The sequence below is a fragment of the Hyperolius riggenbachi genome, chromosome 5 (genome assembly GCF_040937935.1).
Source record: "Hyperolius riggenbachi isolate aHypRig1 chromosome 5, aHypRig1.pri, whole genome shotgun sequence".
Taxonomy (NCBI): Eukaryota; Metazoa; Chordata; class Amphibia; order Anura; family Hyperoliidae; genus Hyperolius; species Hyperolius riggenbachi.
This window is the reverse complement of record NC_090650.1, coordinates 89,530,395-89,545,465: the sequence shown is the minus strand read 5'-3', so window position 1 is coordinate 89,545,465 and position 15,071 is coordinate 89,530,395. Positions and strand designations below refer to the sequence as shown.

Below are 15,071 nucleotides of genomic sequence, written 5' to 3'. Positions count from 1 at the left end.
TATTGATTTGAAAAAAAAAAATTGGAATCATGTATGATTTTCATTCCACTTCTCACGTGTACACCACTTTGTATTGGTCTTTCATGTGAAATTCCAATAAAATTGATTCAAGTTTGTGGCAATAATGTGACAAAATGTGGAAAACTTCAAGGGGGCCCAATACTTTTGCAAGCCACTGTAAGGTGTACATTCAGTAAACACAGTATATGGTAATCTTTTTACTTCTGTGTAGCTTTCACTTAGTTACAGAAGGTATTCTACCAACTTTGAACCTCTTACCAACAGGTTTGGAAACAGTTTATGTACTCATGGGGGATTCTCATGATTTCTTTTAATTGTAAAGGCACACTTTGAAACACAGGGCTTGATTCACAAAGCCGTGCTAAAGCATAGCACGACTGCGCTATGTGTTTAGCACGCAATGTGATGCGCATGAAGGTTTGCGCGCGTAAAGATTTACGTGCATGCGCTAACGCGGCAAACTGCGTGTGGCAACCTTCGTTAGCACAATCATGTAAATCTTTACATGCGCAAACCTTCATGCGCATCACATTGCGTGCTAAACGCATAGTACGGTCGTGCTATGCTTTAGCACGACTTTGTGAATTAAGCCCACAGTGTCACAGTCCAATAGTAGAATAATGTGGACATGAGTAGGCAGGCTGGACAGCATCTTTGTGCAGGTCTCCTCAGGGAGGGATTTTGAAACAAATAAAAGAAATCATTAGATTCCTCCGTGAGTGTATGGACTAATCCAAAACCTGTCGGTAAGACTAGTTGGTAGACTACAGTATACAGTAATACCTAATGTAAGTGACAGCTACACTGGAAGTAAAAAAAAGTATGGTGCATTTTCTCTGGGACAAGTGTAAGTATGTATACCTACAGGATCTTCTCAAAAAATTAGCATATTGTGATAAAGTTCATTATTTTCTGTAATGTACTGTTAAACATTAGACTTTCATATATTTTAGATTCAAATACACACAACTTAAGTAGTTCAAACCTTTTAATGTTTTAATATTGATGATTTTGGCATACAGCTCATGAAAACCCAAATTTCCTATTTCAAAAAATTAGCATATTTCATCCGACCAATAAAAGAAAAATGTTTTTAAAACAAAAAAAGTCAACCTTCAAATAATTATGTTCAGTTATGCACTCAATACTTGGTCGGGAATCCTTTTGCAGAAATTACTGCTTCAATGCGGCGTGGCATAGAGGCAATCAGCCTGTGGCACTGCTCAGGTGTTATGGAGGCCCAGGATGCTTCGATAGCGGCCTTAAGCTCATCCAGAGTGTTGGGTCTTGCGTCTCTCAACTTTCTCTTCACAATATCCCACAAATCCTCTATTGAGTTCAGGTCAGGAGAGTTGGCAGGCCAATTGAGCACAGTAATACCATGGTCAGTAAACCATTTACCAGTTGTTGTGGCACTGTGAGCAGGTGCCAAGTCGTGCTGAAAAATGAAATCTTCATCTCCATAAAGCTTTTCAGCAGATGAAAGCATGAAGTGCTCCAAAATCTCCTGATAGCTAGCTGCATTGACCCTTCCCTTGATAAAACACAGTGGACCAACACCGGCAGCTGACATGGCACCCCAGACCATCACTGACTGTGGGTACTTGACACTGGACTTCAGGCATTTTAGCATTTCCGTCTCCCCAGTCTTCCTCCAGACTCTGGCACCTTGATTTACGAATGACATGCAAAAATTGCTTTCATTCGAAAAAAAAGTACTTTGGACCACTGAGCAACAGTCCAGTGCTGCTTCTCTGTAGCCCAGGTCAGGCGCTTCTGCCGCTGTTTCTGGTTCAAAAGTGGGTTCATGCTTCCATCTGCTGAAAAGCTTTATGGAGATGAAGATTTCATTTTTCAGCACGACCTGGCACCTGCTCACAGTGCCAAAACCACTGGTAAATGGTTTACTGACCATGGTTTTACTCTGCTCAATTGGCCTGCCAACTCTCCTGACCTGAACCACATAGAGAATCTGTGGGATATTGTGAAGAGAAAGTTGAGACGCAAGACCCAACACTCTGGATGAGCTTAAGGCCGCTATCGAAGCATCCTGGGCCTCCATAACACCTGAGCAGTGCCACAGGCTGATTGCCTCCATGCCACGCCGCATTGAAGCAGTCATTTCTGCAAAAGGATTCCCGACCAAGTATTGAGTGCATAACTGAACATAATTATTTGAAGGTTGACTTTTTTTTGTTTTAAAAACACTATTCTTTTATTGGTCGGATGAAATATGCTAATTTTTTGAGATAGAAAATTTGGGTTTTTATGAGCTGTATGCCAAAATCATCAATATTAAAACAATAGAAGACTTGAACTACTTCAGTTGTGTGTATTTGAATCTAAAATATATGAAAGTCTAATGTGTATCAGTACATTACAGAAAATAATGAACTTTATCACAATATGCTAATTTTTTTAGAAGATCCTGTATGTATATTACATTTTTCCATTTTTTTCACCATAGTGTCCCTTTAAGTATGAACAAGCCCATACTGTTACTATTAAAAGATTAACAGTATAGACATATAAAAAGTGTTACATTTAATTATGCAGGTGCCATATGTAACAATTTTTACAGTTTATTTTAATAAGGTCTGAACTTTTGGCACAGCCTGTATGTCTGCTAAATCTGTATAGCGACAGAAAGGTTTTTTTTTTTTTTGTTTTTTTTACAGTTACCAATACAGTCTATCCTTTTTTTTTTGTCATACTGCAACGGTCCTCTCTTGTTCCTCAGTGTAAAGATGCTTGCACACACACCATGTCGCCCATAAGAACAAGGACTCAATCCCTTAACGATTCAGGGCTGAGTTCTCTGAAGATGCATACATAGACTAGAGGCTAGCAATGCGCTCTGTGGAGGGGCGGAGGCATGACAGTGCAGCCCACAATGCAGCAGGAGGGGTAAGGAGGAGAACAATGAACCTATACTGTGCTCGACTGAGATGACCAGCACGCTGGATGTTTTGGAAATAAAAGTGGAAGGCTAGGTTCACAGTGGGATGTTGCATTGTGATGCAACGTTAAAGTCGCAATGCAGCATTACAATACAACGCAAAAAAAAGTGGTAACGCACATTAATGCTGCATTACTGTTGCATACAGTAGGTACAGTGAAGCATACAGGCAAAAAGAAGTATGCTTTCCTGTACCTGGTAACTTGTGTGTTTAGAGGTAACACACTGCAGCAGTGCGTTACCATAACACTACACGTCACAATGCAATGCTAACATCGCACTATGAACATTGCATAGAGTTTTAATTGCATTGCGGTGAGCTGTGTTATAAGACCTTATAACGCAGCTCCACAACGTCCTACTGTGATCCTAGCCTAAGATCTAAAAGACAGAAGATAGCTAGCCAGGGAATAACTGTTGCCTGAAACAATGTTTTGTGATCTTTCTGGGTGACAGCAGGGCCAGCGCTTCAATAGGGGCAAACTGGGCAATTAGCCCCAAGCCGACTGCCGTGTCCCCCGGGTCTCTCCCCAACTTTATTGTGATCCTCACCTGTCCTGGCTGGTGAGCTCATTAGTCTGTAAGTTCCCATCTTCATCCCCGCTGGGCCCATCTTGTCAGTGACCCGATGGCATATGACTTGATAGCATGCGCTGAGAAGATGTGTTCCTGCGAGGATGAAAATGGAGGCTCTTGGGTGAGCTGCCAAGAGGTTCATAGTGGCGATCGCATTCTTCTTCTTCCTCCATCTGCTGTGCGCCGTGCTGCAGCAACAACGATGATTAAAGGGACCCTGAGCACCTCTCACGGGTATGCCTTTAAAGAGACTCTGTAACAAAATTTTCAGCCTTATTTCTTCTATCCTATAAGTTCCTATGTGATCTGTCTTACTGCAGCCTTTCCTAGTTGCACAGTGGTTGTATTATGTCTGTTATATAATCTAATCATCTTTCCTTTGTCAGCTTTGTCGGCTTAGGCAGGAATGTGCTGCTCTGCTGGGATAGGTAGAAGTTATACACACCCTCTCCACGCCCCCTCTAGGCTTTGTATGAGTCACAGACTGAGCTTCTCTCAGCCTATCACATGCTGGTTAGCAGCCATGTTTTTTGTTTGTAAACACTGCCTAAAACTGGCAATTACAAGCCAGGATTGCAGCAGGGAGTGGCAGAAACAGCAAAGAGGGGCCCAGGAGAACATAATGAATAGAATGGTATGCTTTTTATTGTAAGAATTTTAGAGTACAGATTCCCTTTAAGCCAGATGACTTCCAACAAAGTCATGCTATGACCCCCTTTGGAGCCTCTTGCAATGGCCATGCGTGTCACTTCCTCTTCCTGCATAGCCAAGATGACAGCCGCGATATTTAAATTGAAATCGAACGCAAACTATTTGGTGTAGAATGGCGATTCAGGCATCAAATGAAAGAGGAAGCTACAGAAAGGTAGTACTGGTCGGAGTCTTAACCACTTGACGACCGTAGTGTTAACCACCCTAACGACCAGGCTCTTTTTTGTTGCGCTGGGCTGTGCAGGCTTTTTCAGCCTCCTGCACAGCCCAGCTATGGAGCCCAGCGATCGGACTCACCTCCTTTTTTTGTCCCTAAGGGTACATGCCGCCTGAGGTGTCCAATCGCTGTGGGCGTTTTTCGTTTTTTTGTTTTCTAAGCCTCTATGAGGCTCTCTCTCTCCCTCCCTCCTGCCTCCCCTTCGTGATATTTATGGAACAGGAAGGCGATCCATCCTGTTCTGCCTCTCATAGGCATCAGCCTATGAGAGGAGGGCGATCCCCGGCCAATCAGAGGTCGGGGATTGCCAATCTCGTACAGCGCTGCCGGGGACCGCAGCGGCGTACGGATGTAAACAAAGGGGAAAGTTCTGTGAAGTGGCAGGGAGGGATCGCACATGCGCGCAGCCGTTACCTGGGAAACTTCAGCCCCAGGACTTGACGCCAATTGGCGTTAGGTGGTCCTGGGGCTGCCGCCGTGGCCACGCCCATCGGCGGTAGGCGGTCCCCAGGTAGTTAAAGGCATACTCATTAAAGGTGCTTGAAGTCCCTTTAAGGGAAACAAGCCGACCCTAATAAAATTGCAATCAGTTAAGTTGCTTATCACTAAATATTGTACTCTTTATAAATTAGCCCTTATGCCCAGGGACCACTAGTGCTGCTTTTCCAACTTCGGAAATCACTTGCGATTTCCAAAATCGATAACTACTATGATTTGATTTATTCCATGACAGATACTCTGGCAAGGTTCATGTATCTTTAGTTACACTATGCTTAAAGAGGATGTGTAATGAAAATAATGTAATGAATAAAATTGATAATTTTTTTTTTACAACATTTTATTTATGGATTATTGAGTCAGTGTTCATTGTAAAATCTTTCGTCATTCTGATCTACATTCTGACATTTATCATAGGTGGTGGCATCTTTAGTCCCGTCAGGTGCATCTCTGCAGAGCGTTTGTTTCCCGAGAGTTCGGAAGCCAGTAGAAAATATACCTGATTTCCTCTCGGATCAGAATTCCACATAGCTAAACAATTCCACATAGCTAAACAGTCAACCACATGGAGGGCGAGGTTACATACCAATGTACAGCTATAGGAAGTGTTTCCTGAAATCATAAAAATTACCGTAAAAGTCAGTATCCCAGATAATTTACTGCTTTCTACTATTTGTCACTACAGTGCCTCTTTAATTGGCCTCCTATATGATGGGTAACGCAATTAATACTGACAGGTTGCCCATGAGCTTGTACATGGGCGTAACAATCACCCCGGTGACCCCTCCATCGCAGGGGGGCCGGAGGCTTTGCAGGCCCCATCCTCCTCCCTCTCCCCAACCGCAAGGGCAACCAATTAGCAAACAAAAAAAAACCTGTTCACAAAAAATGTCCCCGCCATGCGGAGTAGCATTTTTTCCTGCTTCCAGATGCTGCTTCACAGCAGGACACTCTTTGCTGCCATTTGCCGGTCCCCGATCACCTGACCCTCAATGGGGTTCATGGACCAAGGGATCCCCATGCTATAATTTTAGCAGGGGGAGGCATATTAAGTCTAGTTACGCCCCTGAGCTTGTACAAAAAATTGCACATATGAATAGATTGCACATATGAAAAGGCTTATCTGGATAGTTGCCATGACCAATATTTTCCTTTGTTCTAGCATTCACAATTATCACCCAGTGTGAAATAAACGGCATGTCCATTAATACTAAATATCACCCCAGGCCATCAGCTTATCCGTCAGTGGCTGTAATTTATATTGCTTTTTGGAAAGCTATTTATTTTTGCTCACACCGACAGAAAACATTTATTTTGTACTAACAAAGAAAGTATTCTGAAGCCTTGAAAGCGAGTCGCTGGCTCACCCTCTATTCTAATGCCTGACATGAGCAAATTACGGCTCTGCCCTAATTAGCAGTTGACACTTTTTTTCACTACAAATTGCCCCAGGAATATGAGATCATAAAAAATAAGCTATTAAAAGTCAGAAAATAACAAGCCGGTGAAATAATGGAAAATATTCGCTGAAATTATGGCCGCTAAGTTTTTCTATAGCTGAAAACGCTGTGTACTTTAGGTAATGAAAAGTCTAGACTTTTTGGGGCCGATTTGCCAAGCGATTGGCCCGTGCCACTGAAACGCATGAGCGGCGGCCTTGGCGAAAAGAACCTGATGCTATGCTCTCTGTGCACCTTTTAAATGCCTTTTAGATTTCATTTCAATGTGTCATAAGTGACACTTAATGGCTCATAGAATTAAGGTTTCCATTAAACTCGTAAAGTATCTAAAGTATCATTGGATTAAATGGTAAAAGACTAGAAATCTCTTTGAAATTAAACAAGTCTATGATCATAGGCGTACCGTAGGCTAGACTGCCAGCTGTTCGGTGATGCAATTCAACAGTTATGTTAAAATAACTTTATTTGTACTGCCAGCAAAAACACTTTGACTTTGGCCACTGTCAGATGCCCAGTTTAAAATTCCACTATGTGCAAACTGCCTTGATGGTTAAACCAGAGATGTACAAATGCCATTTTAATTCAATTATATTTTGCTACGCCTCACAGTCATCTGTAATGCATTTTCTAGCTGTGTGTAAGTCTTCAGTAGTAAAAGGCTCAGCTCTGTTTAAAGAGTAATCCTGGTCAGGACCGACAAAATGTTGCTGAAAACCGTAGCTTCAAAACAAAGGAAGTGATTTAGGGTGGAAATTTAGGCTCCAGTTAAAGAAGTCTGAAGCATTTTAAAATACCTGTTTTTATGCAGCAGGCCGCTTCAGCATTATAATCAAAACTGATTTGCTGCATTCCTGCGGCAAAACAAGGTCTTGAAATCTCCAGGGCAAAATTCTTCTATCCTTCCGGGTAGAGGCAAAGCTTTGTGCAGTAGCTCTGCCTCTGCTTCAGTCAATCTCTGCCGATCTTTGCCTCTCCCCGCCCATCTCAGTCTTCTTTCACTTCTCTATGGCTGATATTGTGGTTAAACCCCTCCCACAGAGGGATGTTATGACCATTGTCTTGACAGTTTCCTGTCTGTGAACCTTGTTGCATTGTGAGAAATAACAGCTTTTCCAACTGCCAAGCAAGCAGTATCTCTGTGCATAGAACTCTCAGTAACGGACTTTCCGTACTGATCACCTGGCATGACTAAAGATATCACCACCACTGATACATTTCAGAATGTAAATCAGGAAGAGGAAAGATTATACAATGGGCAAACACTGACTAAATATATAAATGAATTATTGTAAACATATAAAAACAGTTTAAGATCACTATCAGGAATGGAGATTGTTTCATTAGGCCTAAACATTACAACCCATCAGTGTAGGAGTTTACCTGTAGTCCAGCAGCGCAGATATAATTGTTGTACTAGGCATCATTGTATAAATGTTAGGACTGCAATCTATCATCCATGTAGTAGTGATGTAGTCACAGCAGCAATTTACAGAGAACCATAGTTCTCTGAAGGGATCCATCTGAAAATGGCGCCTGCGAATAATGGCGCACGGTGTTGCCGCTAATCCGTTTGTGCTATCGCTATTTAACCTTAAAGCCTTATTGTTATTTTGCGTTAAAGAGAAACTCCAACCAAGAATTGAACTTTTTCCCAATCAGTAGCTGATACCCCATTTTACATGAGAAAGACAATGATTTTCACAAACAGACCATCAGGGGGCGCTGTGTGACTGATTTTGTGCTGAAATCCCTCCCACAAGAACCTCTGAAGACCGCTGTACTCCTGGCAAACAGCCACAATGTAACAATGTTCAGAGACAGGAAACAGCTGTTATTAGCTGTCTAACAGCCAGAGCAGCTAGAAACAGCTAAATAACCTGCCCACAGTAACAATGTCTCCATGTAATAAATGTCAGAATGTGAATCTGGGAGAGGAAAGATTTTACAATGAGCAAACACTGACTAAATCATGTATACATAATTATTGTAAAAAATGAAGCACTTTTTTTACTACATTATTTTCACTGGAGTTCCTCTTTAAAGCCTTATCGTTATTTAGCGTTAACACACAGAACCCTCTCTGTACCTATCCCTAACCCCTAAACCCCCCGCCCCTGGTGGTGCCTAACCCTAACCACCCCCCAGGTGGTGCCTAACCCTAAGACCCCCCTGGTGGTGCCTAACCCTAACCACACCCCTGGTGGTGCCTAACCCTAAGACCCTCCTGATGGTGCCTAACCCTAAGACCCCCCCTGGTGGTGCCTAACCCTAAGACCCCCCTGGTGGTGCCTAACCCTAAGATCCCCCTGGTGGTGGTGCCTAACCCTAAAACCCCCTGGTGCTGCCTAACCCTAACCACCCCCCTGGTGGTGCCTAACCCTAAGACCCCCCTGGTGGTGCCTAATCCTAACACCCCCCTGGTGGTGCCTAATCCTAACCACCCCCCTGGTGGTGCCTAACCCTAACCACCCCCCTGGTGGTGCCTAACCCTAAGACCCCCCTAATGGTGCCTAACCCTAAGACCTCCCTGGTGGTGCCTAACCCTAACCTTGACAGTGTTACATTAAATCCATTCACCGTTTTGCAGTTAAATAACGTCTGCAATTTGGCTTATGTAGGGCGCTATTGATAAATAACGTTACTGTGGGCAATAACGTCTGCTGTTAGTGTGTGCCACTATTGATAAAAAACGTTAGTGTGTGCCGTTTTTCTTCTTTTTTCCCTGTGCGCCATTATTATGCAGTACTAATGATAAATAGCGATAAGTGTATCTTTTTAATGCGGCACCATTTTTATGCATAGGCGCTGTGCGCCATTATTCACTGATCCGCTCTGAACATGGAACGTTACAATTGGTCCAGTTAAAATGAACATCTCTGCACCCATATACATGTCTCTCTATTAATTAGCAGACATCATTATCAGACCTGTCCATGCACATGATTTCTTAAAACATCTACTCTATTAAGCACATTTTTAAGCTGGTATGCACACACACAATGCAACCCCTTCAGTTTGTACTGGTAAGCATTTGGCATTTGGATTGAGCATAAGTCCAAGCATTCTCATGCTTTAGGTACGCAAGTGTTGTCTTTGATGCTTTTGGAACTTCTCCCCTAATATTCATAATAAATAGCCCCTACTCTTAAAATTTACTCCTTTCTGATGCTTAACCTCAAAGAGGTATTGTAGTAAAAATAACTTGATAAATAAAATAGCTTATTTTTTTACAATTTTCATTTAAAAATTATTAAGTTGAATTGCCGCTCAACCCTCCTTAGCTAGAGGTCCGTGAGTTCACCAAAGAAGCCCGTAGCATCCCATTTCACAGAAAGTCCTGAAACCCCTTTTTAGCAAGAAAGACAGAAAGGCAGCTGACACGCCTGAGACCCGCAGGCCCGAAAGCCCTCGGTCATAGCTCTGAGCTAGATCTCCACCACTTCCCGCCTCTCCCACCCCAGTATGGTAGCTAGATGTGCCCCACTCCCCCCTCCCACTCTAGTGTGGTACCTAGATGCACCGCACTCCCTCACACCCCAGCTTCCCCGCCAGAGAGGAACAGAGCACAGTGGGGGAGATTAGATAAAGTAAGAAGTAGGGAACAATGGCAGTGCAAAGCGCACATATGGGACCTCCAGTGCCTGGAACCTGTGCTGCCTCTAATCTTCCCCACTGCGCTCAGGGCCGGTTCTAGATTTTTTAATACCTGTGGCAAACTTGTGAAGATGCGCTCCTCTCCTGAATTGGAATGATCACACAGTACCTGACAATTTGCACTACACGTTATAGCTGCGGTGAGCTCCCCAAAAAACTCCCTCAGTATAGGAATGTAGCCAGGTATAGGTGCCCCCAGTATTGGTAGCTACCCTAGGTACAGTTGTGCCCAGTATAGGTCAGCCAGGTACATTTGCCCTGAGTATAGGTTGGCCAGGTACTCTCTTCACTTCCTGTTTCTGCCTGGTGCTGCCCACAGACTTCTGCCGCCCGAGGAAGTCGCCTCACTTGGCATCATGGGCAGACTGGGCCTGACTGCGCTCTATTCAGGAGGGCAACATCAGGAAGGAAAAGCAGGCCCCCCAGAAGCACGGGCCAGGTTGTAGTGGAGACCATTGCGACCGCGGCCCCTACGACTCTCCATATATAAATATATATTTAGTAGAGCTAGAGTTTGACTTTAACATTGTGTTGATAACATGCACTTTTTCTTTTGAATAGGTGCTAAAGTGAGTTTTCTGGTGAGAGCCCATCGCCTGGAGAAATATCCACTGGATCTGTATTATTTAGTCGATGTCTCTGCCTCAATGTCTGCCAGTATAGAAAAGCTGAACTCCATCGGGTCTGACCTATCTGAAAAGATGGCCGACTTTTCTCACGATATTAGATTTGGATTCGGATCATTTGTCGACAAGCCTGTTTCGCCCTATATTAGTGTCCATCCTGACAGGTTAAAGAATCAGTGCCGGTGAGTATAAGACTTTTTAAAGTACATCAGCTTTTGAATTAATTATCTCTTAGCTGTGTTGAGATATTCAAATGTGTTTCTGCATCACTTACAGTGGACCTACAGCAAAAGTCATTCTAGCAACGATTCAGTTAGATATAGGGTGGGGCGGCCATGTTTGCCAGTGGGATGGAAGATCTGCATCATAGTTCTATCTTAAAGAGAACCCGAGGTGTGTTTAAAGAATGTTATCTGCATACAGAGGCTGGATCTGCCTATACAGCCCAGCCTCTGTTGCTATCCCAAACCCCACTAAGGTCCCCCTGCACTCTGCAATCCCTCATAAATCACAATCATGCTGTAAGGTTGTGTTTACATCTGTAGTGTCAGCCTCAGCTGCTCACCTGCCTCCTGCATAGCTCCGGTCCCTGCCCCCGTCCCTTCCCTCCAATCAGCAGGGAGGGAAGGGATGCAGGCGGGGACTGGAGTTCTGCAGGAGGCGGGGAGAGCAGCAGACTGACACTATAGAGATAAACACAGCCAGCTCTGACAAGCTGTTTGTCAGCAGCGTGGCTGTGATTTATGAGGGATTGCAGAGTGCAGGGGGACCTTAGGGGGGGTTGGGATAGCAACAGAGGCTGGGCTGTATAGGCAGATCCAGCCTCTGTATACAGATAATATTCTTCAAACCCACCTCGGGTTCTCTTTAAAGGGAACCCAAGGTGAGAGACTGGAGGCTGACATGTATTTCATTTTAATCAATGCCCACTGCCTGGCTGTCCTGCTGAGTCTCTGCCTCCTCTCTTTACACACTTCCTGGCTCTAACTATAAGGGTTGTGGTGCGGAGGGGGGGGGGGAGCCATGGCCAATTTGCCTTGCATTCTGATAGGTTGAGGACAGAACAATAAGTGAAGGGACGCTGAGTATGAGATGGTAAAGTGGTGATCAGTGGCCAAAGTGTCCTAAGGAAGTATGCTTACCTGAAGAGGTGAGTTTTTAGGTTTCGCCTAAAGGATAAGGGTGTGTCAGTGGCGGATGTGTTAAGGTAGGGAGTTCAAGAGGAGGGGGAGGAGCGAGAGAAGTCTTGTAAGCAGGAGTGAGAAGAGGTGAGCAGGGAGGAAGACAGGAGAATATTGGCATTTGCAGAAATATAACTTTTGTTGTGTGAATACTTCATCCTACTAATTACTGAATCTGAGAGAGCCTAAGCGCTTTGAGTCCTATGGGAGAAAAGCGCTATAGAAATGTTATTGTGTTGTATTATTGTATTGTATTGTATTGTTAGTAGTGCAGAGATTGTGTGTAGGATGGTATCTGGAAGTAAGTTTATTTTAATAAGAAGGAACTAGGTTGTAAAGTGCTTTGTAGGAGAGATTAAGGAGGATTTTCAATTGTACAATTTGCGTGATCAGATCTGTATTAACTGTATTAATAAGGAGTCAGTTTCAGAATATTTAATGAATTTTCATTGGAAAGTGCAGTTACAATACATATTAGGAATGTACTTTCAAGATAAAACCCATTATTGATTATTAGTGGTGTATGTGTTTTAGACTATTCATAACTTCATATCTTCTTTGATGTTTTTTTTTTACTAGTCGAACAATAAAACGTAAACATGAGGTCAGGCGATAAGTTGGCCAGTAAAACAGTTGTTTGATTATCTTGGAATGTATGATTACTAAGCGGGCCAAAATGAACATATCTAAATGGAATTCATTACATAAGAGCTTTGTCATTCAGTCCACAAAAGTTTTTTTTTTTATTCCCCTTGTTAATTTTGGTAGAGCATTACTGTAGGTAATCCATTCCAGAAACCGTCCCACTGACTAGTCTGTGTCATTTAGTGGAAGTGAATTCCTTAAGCTAGTGCAATAAAAGAAGTTAAGCATGCCACTGTATGAATTGGCTTAGAATACATTAGTTTTCCAGATTTAGTGTCCAAACAAAAATACAAACAGTTGTGTGTATGAGATGAGCATAAATAATTCTGAACTAAATGCTGGAGGAGATCCAGTGCTCAGTTACAGCTAATGTTTGCAGCATTTTTGATTGGGGGAGTTCTTTCATCTTCAGCCCAGGTGGAAAGATTACCCAGATGGGTCAAACTCAAATAAATCACCTGAAACATGATGAATGTTTGGCCTACAATGCAATGGCAATGGTGTAAGAAAGAGGCGTACATGAATTTCAGGGGCTCCATGGAAACTGGCACAAGATCAGTGCCAACAGTAGAATATTGGTAAATTTACTGATACTCTACTATTAAAGTGTTAATTTTCGTTAGTAAAACATCGGTAATTGTTACCACAGAACTCTCCTCTACCGATGCCTAACCCTAACCCCCTCTGGTGTTAGCTAACCCTAAGAAAACCCCTAGTGGTGTCTAACCCTAAGAACCCCATGGTGGTGCCTAACCCTAAGACCTCCCATGGTGGTCCCAAGCCTAAGACCACCCTGGTGGTACCTAACCCTAAGACAACCCCTAGTGGTGCCTAACCTTAAGACCCCTCCTGGTGGTGCTTAACCGTAACCTCTCCCCTGCACAAACCCCCTTCCTGACGCCTAATGCTAACCTGCCCCCACCTCCCACACACAAACTCCCTTCCTGACGCCTAAACCTAACCATCCCCCCTGCACAAACAATGAAAAAAGAAAACATCAAAAAACAATAATTACCTGGTGCTGCCTGGCGCCTGAATTTTCCCTTTGTCGCCAGCTTAAAAACAGTTAAAATCCATAAAAAACAATAATTATCGGGCATCTCCTGGCGGCCTAATTTCCCTTTTGGCACCGACTTGTCGATATTTCCAGTTAATCTATGGCGACGCCTGATTTGTAGAGAAGCCGCATGCTCCCAATTTGCCTGATACCAAGAAAGACTCCTAAAAATATAATACAGCTACTAGACTATGGAGGAGTTTTCTTTCTGCAAATTCTTTGATTTATATCCAGTAAGAAAGGTTTGGCTCAAAACCCTCTGCATAATATTCATCATTCTGCTCCCCAGAAACCAGTTCAATGTTGAAAAGAGATTCTTGGCATTGGTTTGGTTAATGGCTTCCTTTGTAGTGTATGTCTAGATTAGCCATCTAAATGACAACAAGATTCAAGTGACTGTCTACCAGTGGGATGTAAGGGTGTAATTGGATGCAAATGGGTTGAGGATATTATCAAGTTGTAGTTGCATACATGCAATTAACGAATTTGACCCAGCAGAACTAGCAGCATCTTCAGGAAAGTTAAAAACTACAATTTGAAGAATTCCCACTATTCCTCTTAAAGAGACACTGAAGCAAAATAAAAAATGATATAATGAATTGGTTGTGTAGTACGGACAATTACTAGAACATAAACAGCAAAGAAAATATTCTCATATAACATTGCATCATTCTCTAACATTTGCAGTTCACACACTACTCAGCAATCTAAATCATTTTACAGAGCAGGCCAGTGAACTATTGACCTGTCCTCTGCAGAGAAAAATAAAATGCAGTGACTGACAGTTGAGATAACAAGTTTCAGAAGACAGAGCTCTCTGCAACTTTGAAAGTCATGGAGCTCAATGGCTCTTTTGCATAGAAAACAACTGGAGTTTCTTAACTCTTCCTGTACTGGAAACAATATTAGACTTATGTCTCTGCTCCTATTATTTTATTTATTAGCTGTACTATACATAGAAATCATTATATGATCTTTTTTTTCGCTTCAGTGTCTCTTTAATATACATAGCAATTTTGGTGATGACAGCATGTATAGAGGCTTTGTTATTCAGCGCTAAAGTTGGCACGAAATTATACGAAAATTAAGTGAAAATTGTGCATAATTTTATTTACAAACTAAATTAATTATGATTTCACTTGAAATTTCGCATTACAATTTTGCATTGAAATTATGTGAAAGGCTTCTTGCACACTGCAAGCGATTCCGATTCAGATTCCGCTTTTTAATCAGTTTTTACATCAGATTCAGATTCCGATTTGCAGTGTGCAGGGAGAAAACTGCAAATCTGAATCTGAATCGGAAGTAAAAACAGATTAAAAAGCGGAATCTGAATCTGAATCGTTTGCAGTGTGCAAGAGGCCAAATATTGTGCTAAATGTGTGCTCATCACTAGTGTAGACGTTCTGCCGGTTCCTCAGTGTTGTTTTTGAGAGAGTTTTTTTAGGACACCAGTTGTTACCATA

The 15,071-nt window shown here is 42.7% G+C and overlaps 1 protein-coding gene across 2 annotated transcripts in view; it reads left to right on the top strand.

Moving 5' to 3' along the window:
* ITGB8 (integrin subunit beta 8) overlaps positions 1–15,071 on the top strand; it is a 185,367-nt gene that overhangs the window by 108,299 nt on the left and 61,997 nt on the right. For both annotated transcript variants that reach the window (XM_068238639.1, XM_068238638.1), the window contains exon 4: positions 10,658–10,904. In XM_068238639.1, coding sequence (XP_068094740.1) covers positions 10,658–10,904 — 247 coding nt within the window. The remainder of the gene's footprint in view (positions 1–10,657; positions 10,905–15,071) is intronic.